The sequence below is a fragment of the Nicotiana tabacum genome, chromosome 8 (assembly GCF_000715075.1).
Source record: "Nicotiana tabacum cultivar K326 chromosome 8, ASM71507v2, whole genome shotgun sequence".
Classification (NCBI taxonomy): Eukaryota; Viridiplantae; Streptophyta; class Magnoliopsida; order Solanales; family Solanaceae; genus Nicotiana; species Nicotiana tabacum.
In genome coordinates, this window is record NC_134087.1 from 41,464,466 (window position 1) to 41,487,243 (window position 22,778).

Genomic DNA, 22,778 nt, shown 5'->3' on the forward strand with positions numbered 1-22,778 from the left:
CTTTCTCATACTATCAACTTAGTTCCTATTCAAAATACATTCTCATCCTTCTCCTGCAAGATCATCTTCTATATCTTTTTGAGTTTCTCATACACTTCTTCCTCCAGTTCTGTCACGATCCCGGTTCGCTCTCCGTGAACCATCGTGACGGCACATAATCTCTACAACTAGGTAAGCCTAAAATACGAAAGATAAACCAAATTTGCGAAAGATAAACAATTTAAAACAGAAATAGTGTAATAAAACAGCGTTTAAAGTGCTGCTCGGCATACACAACATTAACTCTCAAAAACTAATACATTCTTCCAAAACCTGGAATCTCATGAAACCACAAGCCTTGAAATATCTACCAGTGTGTAACTCCATAATATCTAACCAAGAAAAGAAATATAGAAGGGCTAATACAATAGGGAGAGTAGAAAGGGACTCCTCAGTCTGCGGACGCGGCAGATATACCTCGAAGTCTCTGGAACAGTCACCTCGCCTCAAGGGTGATAGGACTGAGTCAAAGTACCTGGATCTGCACATGAAAAACATGTGCAGAAAGGGCATGAGTACACCACAGTGGTACTTAGTAAGTGCCAAGCCTAACCTCGATCGGGTAGTGACGAAGAAGGCCAGGGCCCTACTAAGGTTAAATAAAATATAAAGTTCGACAGTATAGGACAGAACAGTATAAATAAGTACAGCAGTAAAAGTAACACAAGATATAAAGGGCAGCAATAACTATTACATAGGCAAGGTAAACACAGAAAGAAATACAGCTCAGCACCAAAAATAACAATCGGGGATCTCCCAGGATACCGTCCTGTAGTCCCAAATATACATATCCAATGGACCTCTCGGGATACCGTCCCGTAGTCCAACACATAGGGCGCGGGGATATACCGGAATTCCATGTTGTAGTCCCAAATATAAATACCCAGTACTGGGGAAATCTACCGGGTGCAGTCCCATAGTTCCATATAACTGTACATGGGGATCTACCGGAATCACACATCCGTAGTCCCAAATATAAACAGACAAGGGAGAGCAACCGGAATCCCACATTCGTAGTCCCAATGTAAATACACAGTAGCAACAGGAAAAATATTCAGAAATGTCAATTTTCATATTAAGGCAAACACGTAATTCTAGCCTAGCATGCTGCACAGAATTCAGGTAAAGCAGTTTGAGCAAATAAGGCAATTAAATCACTTAGATATGCTTTCCTAAGCAAACAACGGGCTTAATAGTGCAAGTAATAAAAACAGGAAAGGAAACATACTAGTAATTACTTAATGAAAATCGGATTTCCAACAATTAGCACAAGTACGCACAAGTCACCTCACGTACATGGCATTTCAATTATCAATAATACCAAATCCTAAGGGGAAGGTCCCCCACTCAAGGTTAGGCAGGCCACTTGCCTCGAACCGGCTCAAAATCAACCCGAGACCACGTTCTTGCCACGAGTACTCGACTCCAAATAACCCAAATCTATTCAATTCAATTGCATAATGTAAATAACACTTCAAGTAACTGATTCTACAAAGAAAGTCTAAGCTAATACGTAAAATTAGGTAAAATAACCAAAACGCCCCTCGGGCCCATGTCTCAGAATCGGGTGAAATTTACATTTCCAGAATCCTCACACTCTCACGAGTTCAGTCATATGAAAAGTACCAAAATTGGACCTCAAATGGTCCCTCAAATCATCACTCAAAGGTCTCTAATTAGTCAAGCCCTATCCCCCAATTTACCATTGATTTTTCCTTAATTTTTCATGCTTAAAATGATAAAAATCATTCCAATAACGAGTTTAGGGACCAAAGACCTTACCCCAATGAACTCCTCTGAAAATCCCTCTTGAAAATGCTCCCCAAAGCTCCTTCCCGTTTGAAAAGAGATGAAAAAATAGCTAAATTTCGCGAAGGCAAGTATTTATATGTTTCTACCCAGCTAATCCGTTTCTATGGCTCTATGCGGTCCTGCTTCTGCGAGGACATCGTTGCAACTGCGACAATTCACTTAAGGCCACATTTCCGCTTCTGCGACCTCGCAGGTGTGGCCTAACTTCCGCATCTGCGGATCCATCCCATCTTCCTCTTGGCCACATCTGTGGCTCCCCTTATCGGTTCTGCGAGCTCGCACCTGCGATCCTCAAGCCGCAGGTGCGGTTATGACAGCAGATTTGAAACTTCAGCTGCAAACTCTCAACTTCAAACTTCCCGTTAACTACCCGAAATCATCCCGAGGCCCCGGAACCTCAACCAAAATCACGAACAAGTCATATACCACAATCCAAACTTATACCAATCCTTAGAAAACCTAAAACAACATCGAAACAACGAATCAACCACGGATTCAAGCCTAAGAACTCTAAAACTCTAAATTTACGCTTTCGATCAAAAAGTCTATCAAACCTCGTCCGAATGACCTGAAATTTTGTACACACGTCACGTTCAACACTACGGAGCTACTCCAACTCCCGGAATTCCATTCCGACCCTCGGATCAAAATCTCACTATCGAACCGGAAACTTCAAAATTCAACTTTCGGCATTTCAAGCATAAATTAGCTACGGACCTCCAAAACACAATCCGAATATGCCCCTAAGCCCAAAATCACCCAACGGAGCTAACCGAACCATTGGAATTCCGTTCCGAGGCCGTCTCTGCTCTATTCCGACTACGGTCAAATTTTCAAAACTTAAGCTCTCATTAAGGTACTAAGTGTCCCAAAACTCTCCGAAACTCAAAACTGAACATCTCGGCAAATCAAAATAGCAGAAATAAATACGGGGAAATCAGTTAATAGGGGATCGGGGCGTAAATTCTTAAGACGACCGGCCGGGTCGTCACATCCTCCTACACTTAAACATTCATTCGTCCTCGAACGTGCATAGAGATATGCCTGAAGTAGTGAAAAGATAAGGGTAATGGCTGCGCATATCCTGCTCGGTCTCCCAGGTCGCCTCATCAACTGGCTGACCCCGCCACTGAGCCTTTACTGATGCATTATTCTTTGACCTCAGCTTTCGAACATGCCTGTCTAATATCGCCACTGGCTCCTCAACATAAGATAGATCATTGTCCAACTGGACTGAACTGAAATCCAACACGTGCGACGGATCACCGTGATACCTCCGGAGCATCGAAACATGAAATACTGAATGAACTCCTACCAAGCAGGGAGGTAAGGCAAGCTCATAAGCAACCTCCCCAACATGCCTCAATATCTCAAAAGGGCCAATAAACCTCGGACTCAACTTCCCCTTCTTCCCAAATCTCATAACACCCTTCATAGGCGAAACCCGAAGCAGAACCCGCTCTCCGACCATATAGGAAACACCACGAACCTTCCAGTCCGCATAACTCTTCTGTCTGGACTAGGTTGTACGGAGTCTATCCTGAATCACCTTAACCTTCTCCAAAGAATCATGAACCAAGTCTGTGCCCAAAAATCTAGCCTTACCCAGCTCAAACCAACCAACCGGGGATCTACACCGCCTACCATGTAAAGCCTCATACGGTGCCATCTGAATGTTGGACTGATAGCTATTGTTGTAAGCAAACTCCGCCAATGGCAAGAACTAATCCCAAGACCCTCTAAACTCAATCACACACGCACGGAGCATATCCTCAAGAATCTGAATAGTGCGCTCGGGCTGTCCATCCTTCTAAAGATGAAATGTTGTACTCAACTCCGCCCGAGTACCCAACTCATGTTGAATGGCCCTCCAGAACCGTGATATGAACTGGGTACCTCTATCTGAAATGATGGAAACAAAAATACCATGCAGACGAACAATCTCCCGGATATAAATCTCCTCTAGACGCTCTAAAGAATAGGTAGTACATACAGGAATGAAGTGCGCGGACTTGGTTAGCCGATCCACAATCACCAAAATAGCATCAAACTTTCTCAAAGTCCGTGGGAGCCAAACTACAAAGTCCATGGTGATCTGCTCCCACTTCCACTCCAGAATCTCTATCTGCTGAAGCAACCCACCCGGTCTCTGGTGCTCATACTTTACCTGCTGACAGTTGAGGCACCGAGCTACAAATCCAACTATATCTTTCTTCATTTGCCTCTATCAGTAGTGTTGTCTCAAATCCTGATACATCTTCGCGGCATCCGAATGAATGGAATACCGCGAGCTATGAGCCTCCTCCAGAATCAACTCTCGAAGTCCATCAATATTGGGTACACAAATCCGACCCTACATCCTCAATACCCCGTCATCACCAATTGTCACATCTCTGGCATCACCATGCTGAACCTTGTCCTTGAGGACAAGCAAATGAGGGTCATCATACTGACGCTCCCTGATACGATCAAATAAGGAAAACCAAGAAACCACGCAAGCTAGAACCCGACTGGGCTCCGAAAGATCCAATCTCACAAACTGGCTGGCTAAGGCCTGAACATCCATCGTCATAGGCCTGTCCAATGCTGGTAAATAAGCCAAACTCCCAAAACTCTCTGCCCGGCGACTCAAGGCATTGGCCACCACATTGGCCTTACCCGGGTGATACAAAATAGTGATATCATAGTCCTTCAACAACTCTAACCATCTCCTCTGGCGCAAATTTAGATCCTTTTGCTTGAACAGGTGCTGCAAACTCCGATTATCAGTATAAATCTCACAAGGAACTCCGTACAAATAATGACACCAGATCGTCAGGGCGTGAACAATGGCAGCTAGCTCAAGATCATGAATAGGGTAGTTCTTCTCATGTACCTTCAACTGTCTGGATGCGTAGGCAATCACCCTACCGTCCTTATCAAAACCGCTCTAAGGCCAATCCTCGAGGCATCACAATAGACAGTGTAAGACCCCAAACATGTAGCAATATCAAAATTGGGATTGTAGACAAAGCTGTCTTGAGCTTCTGAAAGCTCGCCTCACACTCCCCCGTTCACTGGAACAGAGCTCCCTTCTGGGTCAGTCTGGTCATAGGGGCTGCAATCGATGAAAACCCCTCAACAAAATGATGGTAGTAACCCGCCAAGCCAAGTAAACTGCGGATCTCGGTAGCTGAGGATAGATTGTGCCAAATCTGCACGGCCTCTACTTTCTTCGGATCCACCTAAATACCCTCACTCGATACCACGTGGCTTAAGAATGCCACAGAATCCAACCAAAACTTACATTTCGAGAACTTAGCGTATAACTTCTTCTCTCACAGAGTCTGAAGCACGGTCCTCAGGTGCTGCTCATGATCTTCCCAACTCTGGGAATACACCAGAATATCATCAATAAAGACAATGACGAGTGAGTCAAGATACGGCCGGAACACACTGTGCATCAAGTGCATAAAGGTGGCTAGTGCATTGGTCAGCCCAAATAACATAATAAGGAACTCGGAATAACCATACTGAGTCCTGAAAGCAGTCTTCGGGATATCTGGCTCCCGAATCTTCAACTGATGGTAAGCTAAGCGCAAGTCAATCTTAGAAAACACATGTGTGCCCTGAAGCTGGTCAAACACATCATCAATACGAGGAAAAGGATAACGGTTCTTCACTGTAACCTTGTTCAACTGGCGATAATCGATACACATATGCATAAAACCATCTTTTTTCTTCACAAACAAGACAGGAGCACCGCAAGGTGATACACTGGACCGAATAAAACCCTTATCAAACAATTCCTGTAACTGATCCTTCAACTCGGGAGGAGCCATACGATACGAAGGAATAGAAATGGGCTGAGTGCCCGGCAATACATCTATGTCAAAATCAATATCTCTATCAGGCGGCATGCCCGAAAGATCAGCTGGAAACACATTGGGAAAATCCTGTACTACTGGGACTGAATCAACTGAATGGGTATCAATACTGGCATCTCTCACATAAGCTAAATACGCGTCACACCCCTTCTCAACCATACGCTGATCTTTAAGAAAAGAAATAACTCTACTAGGAGTGTGATCTAAAGTACCCCTCCACTCAACACGTAGTACACCTAGCATAGCCAGCGTCATGGTTTTGGCGTGACAATAAAGAATAGCATAGTGGGGCAACAACCAGTCCATGCCCAAGATAATATCAAAATCTACTATGCTGAGCAACAATAAATCGGCTCTGGTCTCAAAACCACTAAGAGCAACCAAACACGACCGATAAATGCGATCCACAACAAGAGAATCTCCCACATGAGTAGAAACATAAATAGGGGAACTCAAAGAATTCCGAGATACACCCAAATATGGAGCAAAATAAGAAGATACATAAGAATAAGTGGAGCCTAGATCGAATAGAACCGATGCATCTCTGTGACAAACCAGTATAATACCTGTGATGACAGAATTGGAGGCAACAGCCTCGGTACGGGCAGGAAGGGCATAGTATCGGGCCTGGCCTCCCCCTCTAGGGCGACCTCTACCTCCCCGACCTCCACCTCTAGTTGGCTGAGCAGGTGGGGTAGCAACTGGAGCTGTAACCATAGCCCGAGAGCTCTGCGAGGCACGCTGTGGCTGAGAAGTCTGCGGAGGTGCACCCCTCCCAAGTCTGGGGCAATCTCTCACCATATGGCGTATGTTACCACACCCAAAACAAGCTCTGGGAAGATGTGGCGGCTGTGACTGGATCGGGCAAGGTCTGCTGGACTGACCTCTAAAATCACCTCATGCAGGAGACGCGCTAGACACCGGAGGTGCATAATAAGGCTCCTGAGGCCTAGGAGGAGCTGGAATACCACTGGCTACTGGAAGAGCTGAACGACCAGGGCGACTCATATAACCCCTACCATGACGACCTGCAGTTGGGGCACGGGCACTAGAATAATGGCCCGACTCTCGAGACCTCTTGGCCTCCCTCTCCTCTCTCTCCCTTGCATGCATACCCTCAATCCTCCTAGCAATGCTCACCACCTACTGATAAAAAATATCCATCTCCAACTCACAAGCCTTGCCAGACCTGATGTTGGGAATAAGGCCCTCAATAAACTGGCGAACCCTCTCGCGAACAGTAGAAACCAAGGCTAGTGCATGTCTAGCCAAACTAGTGTAACAGACAGCATACTCTGAGACAGTCATAGCACCCTGGCGCAAATACTCAAACTCTGCGCGTCATTCGTCTCTGAGGCTCTAAGGAACATACTCTCTCAAGAACAGATCTGAAAACTGAGTCCAAGTCAGTGAAGCAGCCTCATCCGAACTGTCTAACTCATAGGTGCGTCACCACTCATAGGCGGCTCCTCGAAGCTAGAAAGTAGTGAAGGAAACCCTGCTCGACCCTGATATACCCATGGTACGGAGAATGCGGTAACACTCATATAGAAATCCCAGAGCATCATCCGATGCTAAACCACTTAATACAGGAAACTTGTACTTCTTGAACCTTTAAAGCCTCAGCTACTCATCCTCGGAAACCACTGCCCTATCCTCGGGTTGATGTCGGACTGCAGGCTATAAAGGAATAATCTCAGGGACCTGCTCAACATGCACTCGTTGCTCAGTAGTGCGGGCTGCGGGAGTCTGTGCTCCTCCCCCGACCTGAGATGTATCTGCAGCAAGGGGAAGCAACCCTGCCTGAGCCAAAGTGGTGTACATGCTCATGAACTGTGCCAGAGTCTCCTGAAGTGTTGGAGTAGTAGTAGCAGTAAGCGTATCAGGTGCCTGGAATCCAGCTGGAACTGCTGATGGTACCTCGATGGCAGCTCGCATAGGTGTTTTGGCTGCACCACATGCGCGTCCTCGGCCTCTCCCCCGGCCCCGGCCTCTGACGGCTGCAATAGGGGGCGCGGGTGCCTGATCATCTCGGGTAGCACGTGTCCTCACCATCTGTGAGAGAATAGAAGACAGAAGTTTAGAATTGTGACATCAAATCTCGCACGACAAGGAAATCAAATGAAGTGGAATTTTCCTAACAGTTACATAGCCTCTTGCAGATAAGTACAGACGACTCAGTACCGATCCGCGAGACTCTAATAAACCGGCTTGTGATTTAAGACTCTTATGAACCTAGAGCTCTGATACCAACTTGTCACGACCCCGGTTCGCCCTCCGTGAACCATCGTGACAGCACCTAGTCTCTACAACTAGGTAAGCCTAAAATACGAAAGATAAACCAAATTTGCGGAAGATAAACAATTTAAAACAAAAATAGTGTAATAAAACAGTGTTTAAAGTGTCGCTCGACTACATAACATTAACTCTCAAAAACTAATACATTTTTCCAAAACCCAGAATCTCATGAAACCACAAGCCTTAGAATATCTACCAGTGTCTAGCTCCAGAATATCTAACCAAGAAAAGAAATACAGAAGGTCTAATACAATAGGGAGAGTAGAAAGGGACTTATCGATCTGCGGACGCGGCAGATATACCTCAAAGTCTCTGGAACAGTCGCCTAGCCTCAAGGGTGATAGGACTGGGTCGAAGTACCTGGATCTGCACATGAAAAACATGCGCAGAAAGGGCATGAGTACACCACAGCGATACTCAGTAAATGCCAAGCCTAACCTCAGTCGGGTAGTGACGAGGAAGGTCAGGGCCCTACTGAGGTTAAATAAATATAAAGTTCGACAGTGTAGGACAGAACAGTATAAATAAGTATAGTAGTAAAAGTAACACAAGATATAAAGGGCAGCAACAGCTATTACAGAGGCAAGGTAAACACAGAAAGAAATACGGCTCAGCACCAAAAATAACAATCGGGGATCTCCCAGGATACTGTCTCGTAGTCCAACTCATAGTGCGCGGGGATCTACCGGAATCCCGTTCCGTAGTCCCAAATGTAAATACCCAGTACTGGGGGAATCTACCGGGTGCAGTCCCGTAGTTCCATATAACTGTGCAGGAGGATCTACCGGAATCCCACATCCGTAGTCCCAAATATAAATAGAGAAGGGATAGCTACCGGAATCCCACATCCGTAGTCCCAATGTAAATACACAGCAACAACAGGAAAAATATTCAGAAATGTCAATTTTCATATTAAGGTAAACACGTAATTCTAGCCTAGCATGCTGCACAAAATTCTGGTAAAGCAGTTTGAGCAAATAAGGCAATTAAATCACTTAGACATGCTTTCCTAAGCTAACAACAGGCTTAATAGTACAAGTAATAAAAACATGAAGGGAAACATACTAGTAATTACTTAATGAAAATTGGATTTTCAACCATTAGCACAAGTACGCACTCGTCACCTCACGTACAAGGCATTTCAATTATCAATAATACCAAATCCTATGGGGAAGGTCCCCCACTCAAGGTTAGGCAAGCCACTTACCTCGAACCGACTCAAAATCAACCCGAGACCATGTTCTTGCCATGAGTACTCGACTCCAAATGGCCCAAATCTATTCAATTCAATTGCATAATGTAAATAACACTTCAAGTAACTGATTCTACAAACCAACTCTAAGTTAATACGTGAAATTAGGTAAAATAACCAAAACTCCCCTCGAGCCCATGTCTCGGAATCGGGTAAAATTTACATTTCCAGAATCCTCACACTCTCACGAGTTCAGTCATACCAAAAGTACCAAAATCGAAACTCAAATGGTCCATCAAATCATCACTCAAAGGTCTCTAATTAGTCAAGCCCTAACCCTCAATTTACCACTGATTTTTCCTTAATTTTTCATGCTTAAAATGATAAAAATCATTCCAATAACGAGTTTAGGGACCAAAGACCTTACCCCAATGAACTCCTCTGAAAATCCCTCTTGAAAATGCTCTCCAAAGCTCCTTCCCCGTTTGAAAAGAGGTGAAAAATAGCTAAATTTCGCGAAGGCAAGTATTTATATGTTTCTGCCCAGCTAATCCGCTTGTGCAGCTCTGGGACCGCATCTACGGTCCCGCTTTTGCGAGGACATGGTCACATCTGTGACAATTCACTTAAGGCCACATTTCCGCTGCGACATGCATCCCGCTTCTACGACCTCGCAGGTGCGGCCTAACTCCCGCATCTGCGGATCCAGCCCATCTTCCTCTTGGCCGCATCTGCGGCTCCCCTTATCGCTTCTGCGGGCTCGCACCTACGGTCCCCAAGCCGCAGGTGCGGTTATGACAGCAGATTTGAAACTTTAGCTGCAAACTCTCAACTCCAAACTTCCCATTAACCACCCGAAATCATCCCGAGGCCCCCGACAATTCAACCAAAAGCACGAACAAGTCATATACCACTATCCAAACTTATACCAATCCTTAGAACACCTAAAACAACATCGAAACGATGAATCAACCACGGATTCAAGCCTAAGAACTCCAAAACTCTAAATTTACGCTTTCTATCAAAATCTATCAAACCTCGTCCAAATGACCTGAAATTTTGCACTCACGTCACGTTCAACACTACGGAGCTACTCCAACTTCCGGAATTCTATTCCGACTCTCGGATCAAAATCTCACTATCGAACCGGAAACTTCAAAATTCGACTTTCGGCATTTCAAGCCTAAATTAGCTATGAACCTCCAAAACACAATCCAAACACGCCCCTAAGCCCAAAATCACCAAACGGAGCTAACGGAACCATCAGAATTCCGTTCCGAGGCCGTCTTCACTCTGTTCCGACTATGGTCAAATTTCCAAAACTTAAGCTCTCATTAAGGGACTAAGTGTCCCAAAACTCTCCGAAACTCAAATCGAACATCCCGGTAAATCAAAATAGCAGAAATAAATACGGGGAAAGCAGTTAATAGGGGATCGGAGCGTAAATTCTTAAGACGACTGGCCAGGTCGTCACAAGTTCTTTTCCTATTTATCCATTGGTATAATGCTCCTGGTCCTCTTGCAGTTGGAAACTACGATTCAACACTAAGTTTCACTTACCATATCCGTAAAAACCTTTATTAGTTGTTAGCTTTTGGAAAGAAATGGTGCCAAAAACAAATACATATCTCTTTCCTTGAGGCGAAGTAACTATCACCTTAGAGGACATGATGATTTTGGGAGGTAATTTTCTCTGCCAGGGGAATATGTATTAACTTTCTTAATTCAGAAGATCAAATAAGAATAAATAATTAATTATTGGAGGCTTGAAGTAAATGAATGAAAACTCCATCTCATATGTTCACTGATGGTTGGTAGTTAGATGAATGTATGAGGAAGGTAGTGAAATAGAACATGATGCCTTTCTTTCCGTAAAAATAGCACAGTATAGCCAGTTTTCGGATTGGTCATTCAAAAATAGCCAACGTTTACGAAGTCAATGAAAAATAGATACTATTTTGCTGCAACAGAGACCGGTCCAGCATAATATGCTGGAGTTCGGTGCACCTGTGTATGAACTCCAGCATATTATACTGGACCGATATACTTTGCTGACTCCAGTATAATATACTGGAGACTGGAGCACCAGTGCTCCAAACTCCAGTATATTATACTGGACAATTATACTTGCTGGAACTCCAGTATATTATGCTGGAGTTCTAGTGTACTTATGCTGGAACTCCATCATATTATGCTAGAGTTCCAGCATACTTATCCGGGAACTCCAGTATAATATGCTGGAGTTCAAGCATACTTATGCTGGAACTCCAGTATAATATACTGGCATATTTTCCAGGTTTTGAACTGTGTTTTCGCTGAGATTTATCTTTACATGAAAAGTGACTAAATTTCGATTACTTTTGAACTGGGCTATTTTTGAACGACCAGTTGTAAATCTGGCTATTTTTAAATTTCTCCCATTGTTAAATGTAATACACCAAGTAAATTCATATAAAAGTTAAAACGTACTTAGTTTTTCTTACGTTCTTTTTTCTATAAATACAATCTGCCTAAGTTACATAAATTGTAAAGAAGTTTCCCCATTGCAATTTGTCTTGCTAAGGTAACAACATTTCGCTTGCTCTTGCTTTTCTTGAAAGCATCTATTGAGATCTATATTTACCAGAGAATGTTATACTCCTATAAATAGTAGGTGCGAGATTTTGTCGCCTCTAGCAAGATAAATTGCTAAGGGAAAAACTTCTTTTACAATGCTACTGTAGGTGGATCTTAGGAATACAAATAGCGAAAACCATATAGCAAGAAAGGCTTCACGTTCAATGTCACTGTCCTTCCCCATAAATTCGTCTAACCACCAACCATAAGTGGCTTTATGAGATGGAATTTTCACACATTTACCTCGAATCTCCAATAATTGATTATTTATTCTTATATTATTTTCTGAGTCAATTGAAATTAATACATATTCTTTAGTAAAGAGAAAGACCTCCCAAAACTAACATATCCTCGAGGAAAGACAAAATGTATTAGTTTTCGGGCACCATTTCTCCTCAAAACAAAACAATTGATCTAGGTTTTTATCGAATATGGTAAGTGAAATTTAGTACAAAATCATAGATGCTTTTTTATTAGGTTTGACAGGATAAGTTTCGCTGATCGGAAAAGACCACGCTACCCATTAACAAGACTTAGTAAGCGTTTGGACATAAAAATTGTAATCTTTAAAAAATAGTTTGAAAATCAATTTTGATTTCAGATTAACAAATTTTATCTCGGTCCCTTTTTTTTATTTTTTTATTTAGGTCTCTATAATTCTTTTTTATCTGAATTTACTACTATTATTTTTAACTGTTTGTACCTTATGACTGGATAACCCCTCTACCTTCGCCCTACTGTCGCATCTATCGTTTCGTCTGATTATATAGTAAATCAATTGGCTTTCTGGTAATTCTAGAATATAGTAACATAAATATACGTTTAATAAATTTTTGTTTATTATTTTTCCATGTACAAGCATACACAATAATTTCTAAAATCAATTTCTTCTAAAATAAAATCGAAAAAGGCGATTACTTTTGTAAATTGGTTTAATTTAAAACCAAATATAAAATCAAATTCAGAGGGTCCACAGCCTTTGTTCAAAATCATGCAGGCACGTCTTGTTAAAAGCGAATATGACGTGAACGCAAAAAGGCAGCAAATATGGAAGGGAAAAGAAAAGAAATCCTTCATTTTCTATCAACATTTCCCTTTCTCTTCTATAGATGCCACCTTTTGTGTTAGAATCAGACAAGGAACAGGCCACAGACAACTAAAAAGTGAAGTATTTTTTCTTCTGAATGTTTTTAAGGATTCTGTTTAGTGTTTAGGACTTTCTTCTCATTGTTCCAAACATCATATATATTCTCATCCCTTCTCTCCCTTTTTTGGGTCTATCAATCAATTTAATTACATTTTTAATCTTGTATCGATTGTAGATCAATTATATGAATTTTCTATATAATTGCTTTAATTTTCTTATTTATTCATTTTCTCTGGTTGAATAATTAGCATTTTCCACCTTTCTATCTGGTTTTTAGGACTAAATCAAAGTTGTGAAGCATTGATTTTAGGCTGCTGTATAGATTAGCTTATAGGGGTACACAACCATGGGAAAGCCCTCAGGGAAAAAGAAAAGTCATGTAAAATCAAAATCAAATGCTGGAAATGTGAAACATAGTAAAGCTGCTTCAGAGCATAAATCCAAAGCATTTGATGAGGACACAGCTGTGTTTATCAAGATGTCTCAAGAACTGAAGGAAGAAGGAAACAAGCTCTTTCAGAAACGCGATCACGAGGGCGCTATGTTGAAGTATGAAAAAGCCATCAAATTACTTCCTAGGAATCATATTGATGTTGCCTATTTGCATAGCAACATGGCTACTTGCTACATGCAAATGGGTATTAGGGAACTACCAAAAGCTATAAATGAATGTAACTTGGCACTTGAAGTTGCTCCAAAATATAGTAAAGCTTTGTTGAAGAGAGCAAAGTGTTATGAATCATTGAATAGGCTTGACTTAGCTTTAAGGGATGTGAACCATGTTTTGAGTATTGAACCTAATAATTTGACTGCATTGGAGATTGCAGATAAGGTTAAAAGGGGAATAGAAGAAAAGTTTCTTAATGTTGAAGATAAAAAATTAGTATTGCCACCTCCACTATCTACCGATGTTGTGAAGGATAACATGAAAAAGAAAAAGAACAATAAATTTGATAGAAAGAAAGCTGTTGAGATTAAGGAAGCTAAGGTTGATGGGGTCAAAGAAGAGAAGACAGAGGACAAGGTGGTTGTGGAGGAGAAGAGAAGCGTTGAGGAAGAAAAACCAGCGACAAGAACAGTGAAGTTGGTTCTCGGGGAGGATATAAGATGTGCACAGTTACCAGTTAGTTGCAGTTTTCAACTTGTGAGAGACGTAGTTCAAGATCGATTTCCAAACTTGAAGGGTGCACTTATCAAGTATAGGGATCAAGAAGGTGACTTGGTTACTATCACAACTACTGATGAGCTCAGGTTGGCTGAATCATCCGTTGATACTCGGGGTTCTTTAAGACTCTACATTACAGAAGTTAGTCCTGATGAAGAACCTATGTATGAGGCAATGAGGGTTGAAAAAGATGTGAATCTCAGTATTTGCACATCAACTATAGTCACGAAGGAAAAGAGGAAACTGGATAAAGGGCCAACATGCCCCGGGAACTGGATTGTCCAATTTGCTACGCTATTCAAGAATCATGTTGGAGTGGATTGTGACTCATATCTGGATCTTCACGATACAGGAATGAAGTTATATTCAGAAGCTATGGAGGACACTGTTACAAATGCAGAAGCAGAAGAGCTTTTTGAAATTGCTTCAGCTCAGTTCCAAGAGATGGCAGCTTTGTCTTTGTTTAATTGGGGAAATGTGCATATGTCTAGAGCAAGAAAAGAAGTGTTTTTCACAGAAGAAGGTTCTGGGGAGTCGGTATCTGAACAGGTTAAATCTGCATATGAATGGGCAGAAAAAGAATATGAAATGGCAGAAATGAGATATGAAGAAGCTCTTAGAGTCAAGCCAGATTTCTACGAAAGCCTTCTTTCACTCGGTCAGCAGCAGTTTGAACAAGCAAAACTCTCTTGGTACTATTTGATTGGTAGTAAAGTAGAGTTAGAGACAGGGACATGTGCAGAGATCTTGGAGCTCTATAACAAGGCTGAGGATAGTATAGAAAGAGGGATCGAAATGTGGGAAGAGATGGAAGAACAGTGTCTAAATGGACTCTCGAAACACGATGAATATAAAGCTCAGTTGCAGAAAAGGGGTTTGGAAGGTATACTTAAAGATAAACCAGCTGGAGAAGCTAAAGAGCAAGCTGAAAACATGAGGTCTCAGATTTACCTGTTATGGGGAACCATTCTCTATGAACGTTCTGTCGTGGAATTTAAGATAGGATTACCAACCTGGGAAGAATGTCTAGAGGTTGCAGTTGAAAAGTTTGAACTAGCTGGAGCATCTCAAACTGATATTGCAGTCATGATAAAGAACCACTGTTCCAATGAAACTGCTATGGAAGGTAAAATATGAATAAGATTTTTGTTAATTGGTTCTTTTATGTTTTCCTTGTGTAATTTTCTTTAAAATCTTGCACCTTTTCTATTCCAGGGTTCAAGGTTGATGAGATTGTACAGGCATGGAGTGAAATATATGATACAAACAGGTGGCAAACTGGGGTGCCAGCTTTCAGGCTAGAACCGCTGTTCCGTCGTCGGGTTTCAAGTCTTCATTCTATACTGGAAAATCTTTGAATTGCAAAGCTTATGATACATTAAAGCAGAGACTATTGGTATTGCCTCTACAAGTTTATGTGGTGATAAACTTCCCAAGTCAATATGTAAGTAACTGCTTCCAAGAGTAGTGTGTTATTACAACTTTTTCATCACTTACATGCTATTTTGACTTAATGGTAGTGAGAATAACTCAGAGAACGTTAGCCTTGAGGTTTCTGATGATGATTTTACTGTCTGTTCTTTCCACTCTTAAACAATGACAAGAAAAAAAACACAAGAAAGTAACTCAAACAGTAGAAAAGGAAAAGGAAGAACATAATATTCGGAGATGCATGTTACTCTGGGTAAAATTGAATTTTCTTGATTAACGATGTTATCATCTTAAAACAGGGAGATTTTATATACGTCCATTGTGTTTGTTGTGGTCTGTCTTGGGCATTTACCATATGGTCATTTCAGTTATAACTTACAAGTCACAATGTCATGTTAGCTTTTGTCATAACAGGACAGGAAAAAAAGCTCAACTGGAAAGTTATTGGTATTTCTTATAGAAGAAGCAGAAGCTCAATAGGACTAAATTTGAAGATTAGAGCCCTCAAGAGAAGAAAACCAGACAGTGACAAAGCTCCTTAAGAAAATGCTGCTTAACATTAACTAAGATACTCAGTTAGAACTTAGAAGATATTGAATTGATCAACTGCAGCATTACCGAACCAAGAATGTTCAGTTATAGGCTTATAGCTAACATGAGAGGTTCCTTTTATTGTCAGTAACAAATACCCTTGAGGAAAGGGCCTTTTCCTTTTACCAACATCTTCACAAGAACCCATTTTTGTTTAGAATCCTGGCTCATTGAAATTACATCATTGTTATTGTTATGTTAGTTCCCCATCTTTACAACATAACCTGTGAATCTACCAAGCAATTGGATGTAACTTTGCATTACATTCCATATTGCATGGTAATAAAATTCTTCTTCAGATTGTTAGGCTTGGTAAATTAACCTCTTGAAAGTTTTTGTCTAGTGAGATCCAAACTTAAGTTGTTAAAACTAAGTCTTACATAGCCTGTTAGTTTTGGCTGATGAAGATGTCAGAAGTTCAGAAATGTCCTGCGCTCATAATTTTTTTAATTGCAGCTGCATAAGTAGCTGCCTCTATCGCTTTTGTTTTATTGGAAGAGAGATCATATGTATTCGCTTTCAATAATAACTTATCATAGACATATTAGATTACCTACTGTTGGCTAATTGTAGAAGATGGATCTCCTTCACTGAGCAAAGAATTCATGTTCTTGCAGATCCTTTTTTGTGAAACTACTGTCTTCATGATCTGTTTTTTTACTTTTGGAGCAAGTAGCTGTTACATCACCGAGTTTTGGCTTTGAAGAGATTGTTTTGTTCTAGGATGTCAAGGTTGCTGTATCATCATTGGCTTTTACGGTTTTGGTTAATCTTGGTTAGAGGACCCATGCAAAGTATCTCTTAGTGATTTGCATTATTTGCATTCAATTTTTCACACAGCTAGTAAAGTAAAGCACTGGATTAGTAAGTCTGTTGCACATAGAAAATAGCATATTCAGTTTTCATCTTCACTCAATCCCACAGATTTTGTATAATGTATTTGTTAGAAATTGTCCTTTTTCAAATCATATTCTAGTGCGTCTCTGTTGAAGATTCCATTGTTTCTTTTTTACTTTCTTTTTCCCCTTCCTTTCGAAATGCTCGGCTATAGGTAGCCAAGAGAACTTTATGCCATTGTTTTCAATACTTACCGTTGTTATTGTTAGCCATCCACATTGGAAAAGGGAAAAAAAAGGAAAATTAAGAGAACAATAAAGACTGCATGCGGAAAAGCAAGGATGTATGCCAACAGGGCGAATATATTATATATGTAGTGGATTTGGATTGCTTTTGGCTCCAACCTTATGTGTGTGTGTGTGTGTGTGTGTGTGTGTGTGGAGAGAGAGAGAGAGAGAGAGAGAGAATCCATTAGATTTGGTATATATTAAGAGAATTCAACTTACTGTTTCAAGAGCGATGCTCCTCAAGCTAGTAAGAACTCCAGATCCAGGGACTCTTTAACTCCTAGATCCGCCCCTACTTGTCAATCTCCAGATTGTGCTTTCGGCAGGAAACCACCTAGCTAAACAAATGGAAAGTAAGAAATATGGCTGTACACAAAATTAGATGAGGCTGTTCACTATAATAAGATACTGGAGCTAGAAGCAACAAAAGAGGAGCACACATAGTCAAAGACGACTTTGTTGTTTTTTCATTCTTTTTGCCTTCTTTTTTTTTTTAGGAAGGCTGATGAAGCTCAAAATGAATTGAATAAAAATGTGATATTCAATATCAATCTGCAGCTCGGCTTGCAAGATGGGAAAGCGACCCCAATATTTCTCCAAGTTCTTGGAACCAAGGCACCATATTCCTTGTGTTCTGTGAAGAATATGATTCCTGCAATAAAGAACTACACACACAAAATCTAAGAGGAGATAATACTGAGGTAAAAGTCTAGCAGATTATTCGACTGGTCAAATAAATGTTCTCTTCAAAGGGAAATAAGCTGTTTTTCTTCTTGTAATCAGGGGACCAGCCAATTAAATAATAAGAACACAGCAAAATCGTCTTTCGAGTACAAAAGTGCCATTATTCTCTTGTGGCGAACTTTTTCTTGCAACGATGTTACAAAAAAATTAACAAAAAACTTCAGAATACAGAAGCAAAAACTGGTATACAAAATAAATTAATAATGAAAGAAGGCTATTACATAGAGGTTGACTGCATCCAAAACTTTTAAATTAGCATTATTCTTGAACTCCATCTACACAAGGTTTGAGCAATTCAAATTATAAGCCTTTTCAAAGGAAAAAAGCACTCCTATACACCATAGTTGCTTCACTGATGCTAGCTGCTCCTGAAGCCGCATGTCAAGGAAAATTTTGGTGTTGTGCAAGAACCTCAAAAAATTTGATTCCTTCAACAATCAGTGTTCTAGTGCACTACGTATAGAAAGTGGAGGATCTTGCACAACGCCTCTATATATGAGGTCATAGTTTAAGAATAAAATAATGACAGTTATATCGTCATGAAAATGACGCCGGACCTTTTTGCCGATGTTTCGAAGATCCGAATATCGCATCTCTCTCTTTTTGGCAGCTTCATGGAGAGCAGCTTTAACAAGCCTCTTTGCACTTCCCTGTATTTGCAAGAAAATCATGAGCATGAAACAGTGAAAAGATGTGTTTTTCATATTCAAGAATGCATACCAGAATATGTCAATAGGGCCAAGGAGTTTAAACTATCTCTTTGGAAGAGTCAAAATGTGCAATATGTGTCTACACACACACAGAGGGAAATCTCGAGCCATAAGACTTACAGAACTTTAAATCCATTAAGAAGCAGAAAACCTCGCCTAATACAGAAGAATAATAAAAAAATCTAATTACATAAAAATAAAGTGAACCGTAAAAGAGAAAAAGGATAAGACTTCTGTCATTTGGTATGGCAGAGAAAGATGATACGAATACAACTTAACTGAGTTTACAGGATTACTCAGAAATTACTTAGCAACTCAATGGAGCTTCAACTATGTTCTCGAAGCTTGAGTAGCTTCATTGCTGGTGTGCTCCCAAGATCAAAGTTATATTTGATTATCATCCAAATGGTATAATGCTCTTCTAAAATATGCATGATATCTTGATACACTTCTGTTACTTTTTCTTTCACCATATGGATAAAATACACCCAGCAGATGCATATCAATCTAGATTTGGAAGGTCTGGGCATTTCATTTAACAAAGATCACGAAGAGGCATTGTCCATACTTACAAGAATTGAAAGAGATCAAAAGGAGAATAGAACTCGGAAGGGGAACAAGACTGTATCTCTCACCCTCTGAATATAAAGGAAAGAATCTTTTGTGTTAAAGAGATAGACTTTTCAAAAAATTATGACAGGAGAAATAAGGAAAATATTCAGGGTAGAAATAATGGAAAGAGATTAGGCAAGTCATCTACAAGTTGCTGAAATTCTAATTGGAAATGCCAGAGGGCTTGACAACCTAGAAGACGAGTAACGCCTGAAGATATAATTTTTGAATTATCAAAAAAGAAAAAACCAATTATGTATATCATCAAATGTAAACATGTATTTGAAGTCATAGCCTGCCCATGAGAGAAGTGTATTAAACCTAAAATGTGAACTCAATATGCAGGAAAGGTGTGATATTATGGTGCATAGAACTTACTTTACGAGGATGACTCTGAACAATTTGAACGGCCTTCTCATTGCTCAAGTGCTCCCATAGACCATCAGAAGCAAATATGAGGAAGGAGTCATTTGGGTGTATAGGATGTGTTAAAATTGATGGAGTAGCCAACAGGACAGGCATGTTAATGGGTTCAGAAACTCTGAATTTTCCGTTTATTGGTTCCCTGCAATACTTGGTGTGTTTAAGGTAAACATCACCAATGGATCTTGACACCTGCAGTCAGTTAAGGAGACCGATTTTGACGTAAGTTACAAGAATGACTTCTAGTATCCATGAAAAGCAATAATTGTAGAAGAACTTCAACTTGAAAGCATGACATGCAGGTACAAACAGACCAACCATAGACTAATAATGTTCTCAGCTAACAAAAACCTCTTTATCCTATTGATGAAAATATAAAATCCATGAAACAGTAGATATTTTGAGAGGCATATCAATTTTTCTATAAAGTATGAAGTCATATTGAAAGTTAAAATTTACTTTTCTACACAAAATTCCGATTACTTTAGTTCATTATTACACCATATGGGCATCCGTAGTATGGTAGTTCTCCAGCAAAAAGTTGAGGTAAGCTCAATTTAAATTTATATACTGTAAGTGGCCATAGGCCCTAGCAAATAACATCATTCTTACCAAAGTCTTTTGTTTCAGATATAACTTGGGGGAAACTCTGCCGTATGAAAATAACTAAAGCTGCAGATACACGTCAAAGTTTCTATGCATATCCTATGCACGGACCAAATATAGGAATATGGGGGGTACGGGGAGAACTTGGAAGGTTTTTTTCATAATTTTATAAAAGAGCTCTTCTTATAGTTGATTTTACCTGAATTATTCCTTTTACCCTCCAAACGCCATGTCTAAGAACAACGATTTGTGGATCATTTGGATGCAAGTCTTTTAGCTCCCACCTAATAGACTCAATGTTGGCATTATGCTCCGTTGAGAGCTGTATAGCAGCAATTTCCCCAGTGTTTCCAACCTTCTTTCCAAGGACTACACGAGAGTCACCAAGATTTGCTACAAAAAGTGTCTGCTGATATATAGCTCCAACCAGGCAGCATGACCCCACTGTCGCCATCTGTGGTCGAGAATTCCAATTTTCTGAAACAAGAGAAGTAAACCCTCTCTCTGTCTCAAGAAAAGCCCTTTGAATTGTCTCCGCTGTTACAACACCATTTCCTTCAGCTGATGCTGCTGCGTTAAGACTAAAATCCATGAAACCAACATAGAGCTTTCTTTTTCTAAAGGCCAAATCTAAAATATTTAGGACAAAGGGACAGACTGATTTTACAAAAACAATAGCAGCATCCACGGGCACTTGAGCCCTCTGGTTTTTGGGGATTGGGGAGTTAGAGATGTTAATGGAGCCGAACAGCCAAATGAAGGGTAAGGACCACCCTTCTCCAATATTTCACAGGATCACATCAGCAAAGTAGATGGAAGGAATTTCTTTTTTCTGCCTCTGAACTGTGAGTATTTGAATTTCATCCATGAGTACTCTTCATTTGTGAAATATATTGGGCATTTGTTTGAGTTAAATGTTTACATAGTTACATTTCCTACCAGTAGAGAAATACGCACACTTTAAAAGAGTAATGTCTTAACGACAAATGAAAACCAACGACAGAAGTAACACTGCTTCAATCCCAAACTAGACTACATCAGCAAAAGATGTACTACCTAAAGACAGAATTTCTGTAATGAGGATTCTCAAGAGTGATTTTTTTCAATTGTACAATGGTACTGCTAGCAGAAATTACAAGATTCGGTGATGCAGCTTATCTAGTAGTAGAATGAAATGGACCTAAATAAAGAGGAATAATACAAAAATATCATATAACCAAGGGGTGCCTTTCCTTTTGTCCCATAGGTTCACTTAAAGGTCAGTGGTTCGAGCAAAGAAGCAAGGAGGCCATTCTCACTAAAGCTCAGGCATTTACTTTTCTAGTTAGAGACCGACACTTGAGCTAACGCAGAATCCACTCAAAGGATTCCCTCCAGCCCTGTAACCTCAACTAATTAGACTTATAAGGCCTAGCCTTTCCTCATTCTTGAAGCAACATTTCTTAATAACCCGATGCACAAAGCATCCCGCATTCATGCAGGGTCCAGGGAAGGGCCGCACCCACGGGATGAATATAGACAGCCTACCCTAATGCAAGCATTCTTGAACCAAATTCTCTGCCTTAATTGACCTTCCCTACTTCAATCGACCTAATCAACTACTAGAAAATTTAACATTTTTAAATAGTAATAAAACAGACAAAAATTGGCAAAACACACATTAAGAAAAGAAAAACAAAGAGAAGATGAACCTTGGAAATGTTGAAATAAATGATCACAAACGTAACGAGCAGTGTCAGGGCCGCCATGACCATCATAGACTCCAACAAAGGTTCCAAAAGGACCTGACTCTATCTGACTTTGATCCTCTAAAACCTGATTGGCTTGCACAATTGCCATTGAGAATTCCCCACTTCCGTACTTTCCAATATCATGAAACCACAACAACCCATCTTTCCCAAATCCACCATTGGTATTGGAACTTGAACTTTCGCCTCCCCTACTTTCACTTGTTTCACTGTAACTCCAGCATCTTGGTAGGAAATTCATCAAGTTAAAGGTTCATTGAGCTCAACCCCAACTCAAGAAAACTTCCAATTAGTTAAAGATTACAGCCTCAATTATATTTTCTTGAAACAATACTGTTTTTTTTCCTTGGGGGGTTAAAGGACAGTTGGATATATATATATATATAGATTGGGGGGCAGAGGGAGGTGGGGGTGTTGGTTGGAGGAGGAACAAGAAATAGAATGTGTTCATTCTTGTTTTGTCGGCTTACGTAGAATTCATTGCTATAAAATCTACTACTACGCTCTGCGTGCGTCTATACATGTAAAAGCAACCTACATATACATATACTATACTAATACGGTATATATGGAGGTTAAGAAAGATAGAGAGCCTTTTAAAATTTATAATCTAAAACAAACTATAATAAATATTTATGTGATTGTATATTATTT

General features: G+C 40.4%; 3 protein-coding genes across 7 annotated transcripts; 1 reads left to right on the plus strand and 2 right to left on the minus strand.

The window, feature by feature from the left end:
• Positions 1-219: 219 nt before the first annotated feature.
• Positions 220-17,572, minus strand: LOC142162686 (uncharacterized). Its single transcript, XM_075219204.1, has 3 exons — positions 17,501-17,572; positions 8,318-8,381; positions 220-7,772 (listed from the first exon to the last, which is right to left on the minus strand). Exon 3 carries the CDS (start codon positions 6,516-6,518, stop codon positions 5,169-5,171), a length of 1,350 nt encoding a protein of 449 aa, XP_075075305.1. The 5' UTR covers positions 6,519-7,772; positions 8,318-8,381; positions 17,501-17,572; the 3' UTR covers positions 220-5,168.
• On the plus strand, positions 11,700-17,490 carry LOC107794527 (protein PHOX1-like). 2 transcript variants are annotated; one of them, XR_012693964.1, is made up of 4 exons: positions 11,700-12,986; positions 13,248-15,261; positions 15,351-15,579; positions 16,775-17,490. XR_012693964.1 is itself a non-coding variant. In XM_075219203.1 (2 exons), exons 1-2 carry the CDS (start codon positions 13,317-13,319, stop codon positions 15,491-15,493), a joined length of 2,088 nt encoding a protein of 695 aa, XP_075075304.1. In that variant the 5' UTR covers positions 11,700-13,316; the 3' UTR covers positions 15,494-17,490. The 2 variants fall into 2 exon arrangements, 1 of the variants encoding a protein (XP_075075304.1); XM_075219203.1 differs by having other exon boundaries at positions 11,700-15,261; positions 15,351-17,490.
• A 100-nt stretch (positions 17,573-17,672) lies between the features above and the next one.
• Positions 17,673-22,568, minus strand: LOC107794528 (putative protein phosphatase 2C 42). Of its 4 annotated transcripts, none has more exons than XM_075219205.1 (5): positions 22,068-22,551; positions 20,576-20,913; positions 19,726-19,962; positions 18,583-18,675; positions 17,673-17,946 (listed from the first exon to the last, which is right to left on the minus strand). In XM_075219205.1, exons 1-5 carry the CDS (start codon positions 22,363-22,365, stop codon positions 17,794-17,796), a joined length of 1,119 nt encoding a protein of 372 aa, XP_075075306.1. In that variant the 5' UTR covers positions 22,366-22,551; the 3' UTR covers positions 17,673-17,793. The 4 variants fall into 4 exon arrangements, with proteins under 4 accessions (XP_075075306.1, XP_016472510.1, XP_016472511.1 ...); XM_016617024.2 differs by having other exon boundaries at positions 20,576-20,943; positions 22,068-22,550; XM_016617025.2 differs by lacking the exon at positions 17,673-17,946 and having other exon boundaries at positions 18,106-18,675; positions 20,576-20,946; positions 22,068-22,568.
• Positions 22,569-22,778: the final 210 nt, after the last annotated feature.

What these genes read in the sequence shown, in the direction of transcription:
- LOC142162686 (XM_075219204.1), bottom strand. Translation starts at nt 6,518, where the DNA reads ATGGTGAGAGATTGCCCCAGACTTGGGAGGGGTGCACCTCCGCAGACT.
- LOC107794527 (XM_075219203.1), top strand. Translation starts at nt 13,317, where the DNA reads ATGGGAAAGCCCTCAGGGAAAAAGAAAAGTCATGTAAAATCAAAATCA. An exon ending in CAATGAAACTGCTATGGAAG is followed by an intron (nt 15,262 to 15,350) that starts GTAAAATATGAA and finishes TTTCTATTCCAG; the next exon opens with GGTTCAAGGTTGATGAGATT.
- LOC107794528 (XM_016617024.2), bottom strand. Translation starts at nt 22,365, where the DNA reads ATGAATTTCCTACCAAGATGCTGGAGTTACAGTGAAACAAGTGAAAGT. An exon ending in TTCAGAGTCATCCTCGTAAA is followed by an intron (nt 18,676 to 19,725) that starts GTAAGTTCTATG and finishes TTGCAAATACAG; the next exon opens with GGAAGTGCAAAGAGGCTTGT. An exon ending in TTCGAAACATCGGCAAAAAG is followed by an intron (nt 17,947 to 18,582) that starts GTCCGGCGTCAT and finishes TTGTGTGTGTAG; the next exon opens with TTCTTTATTGCAGGAATCAT.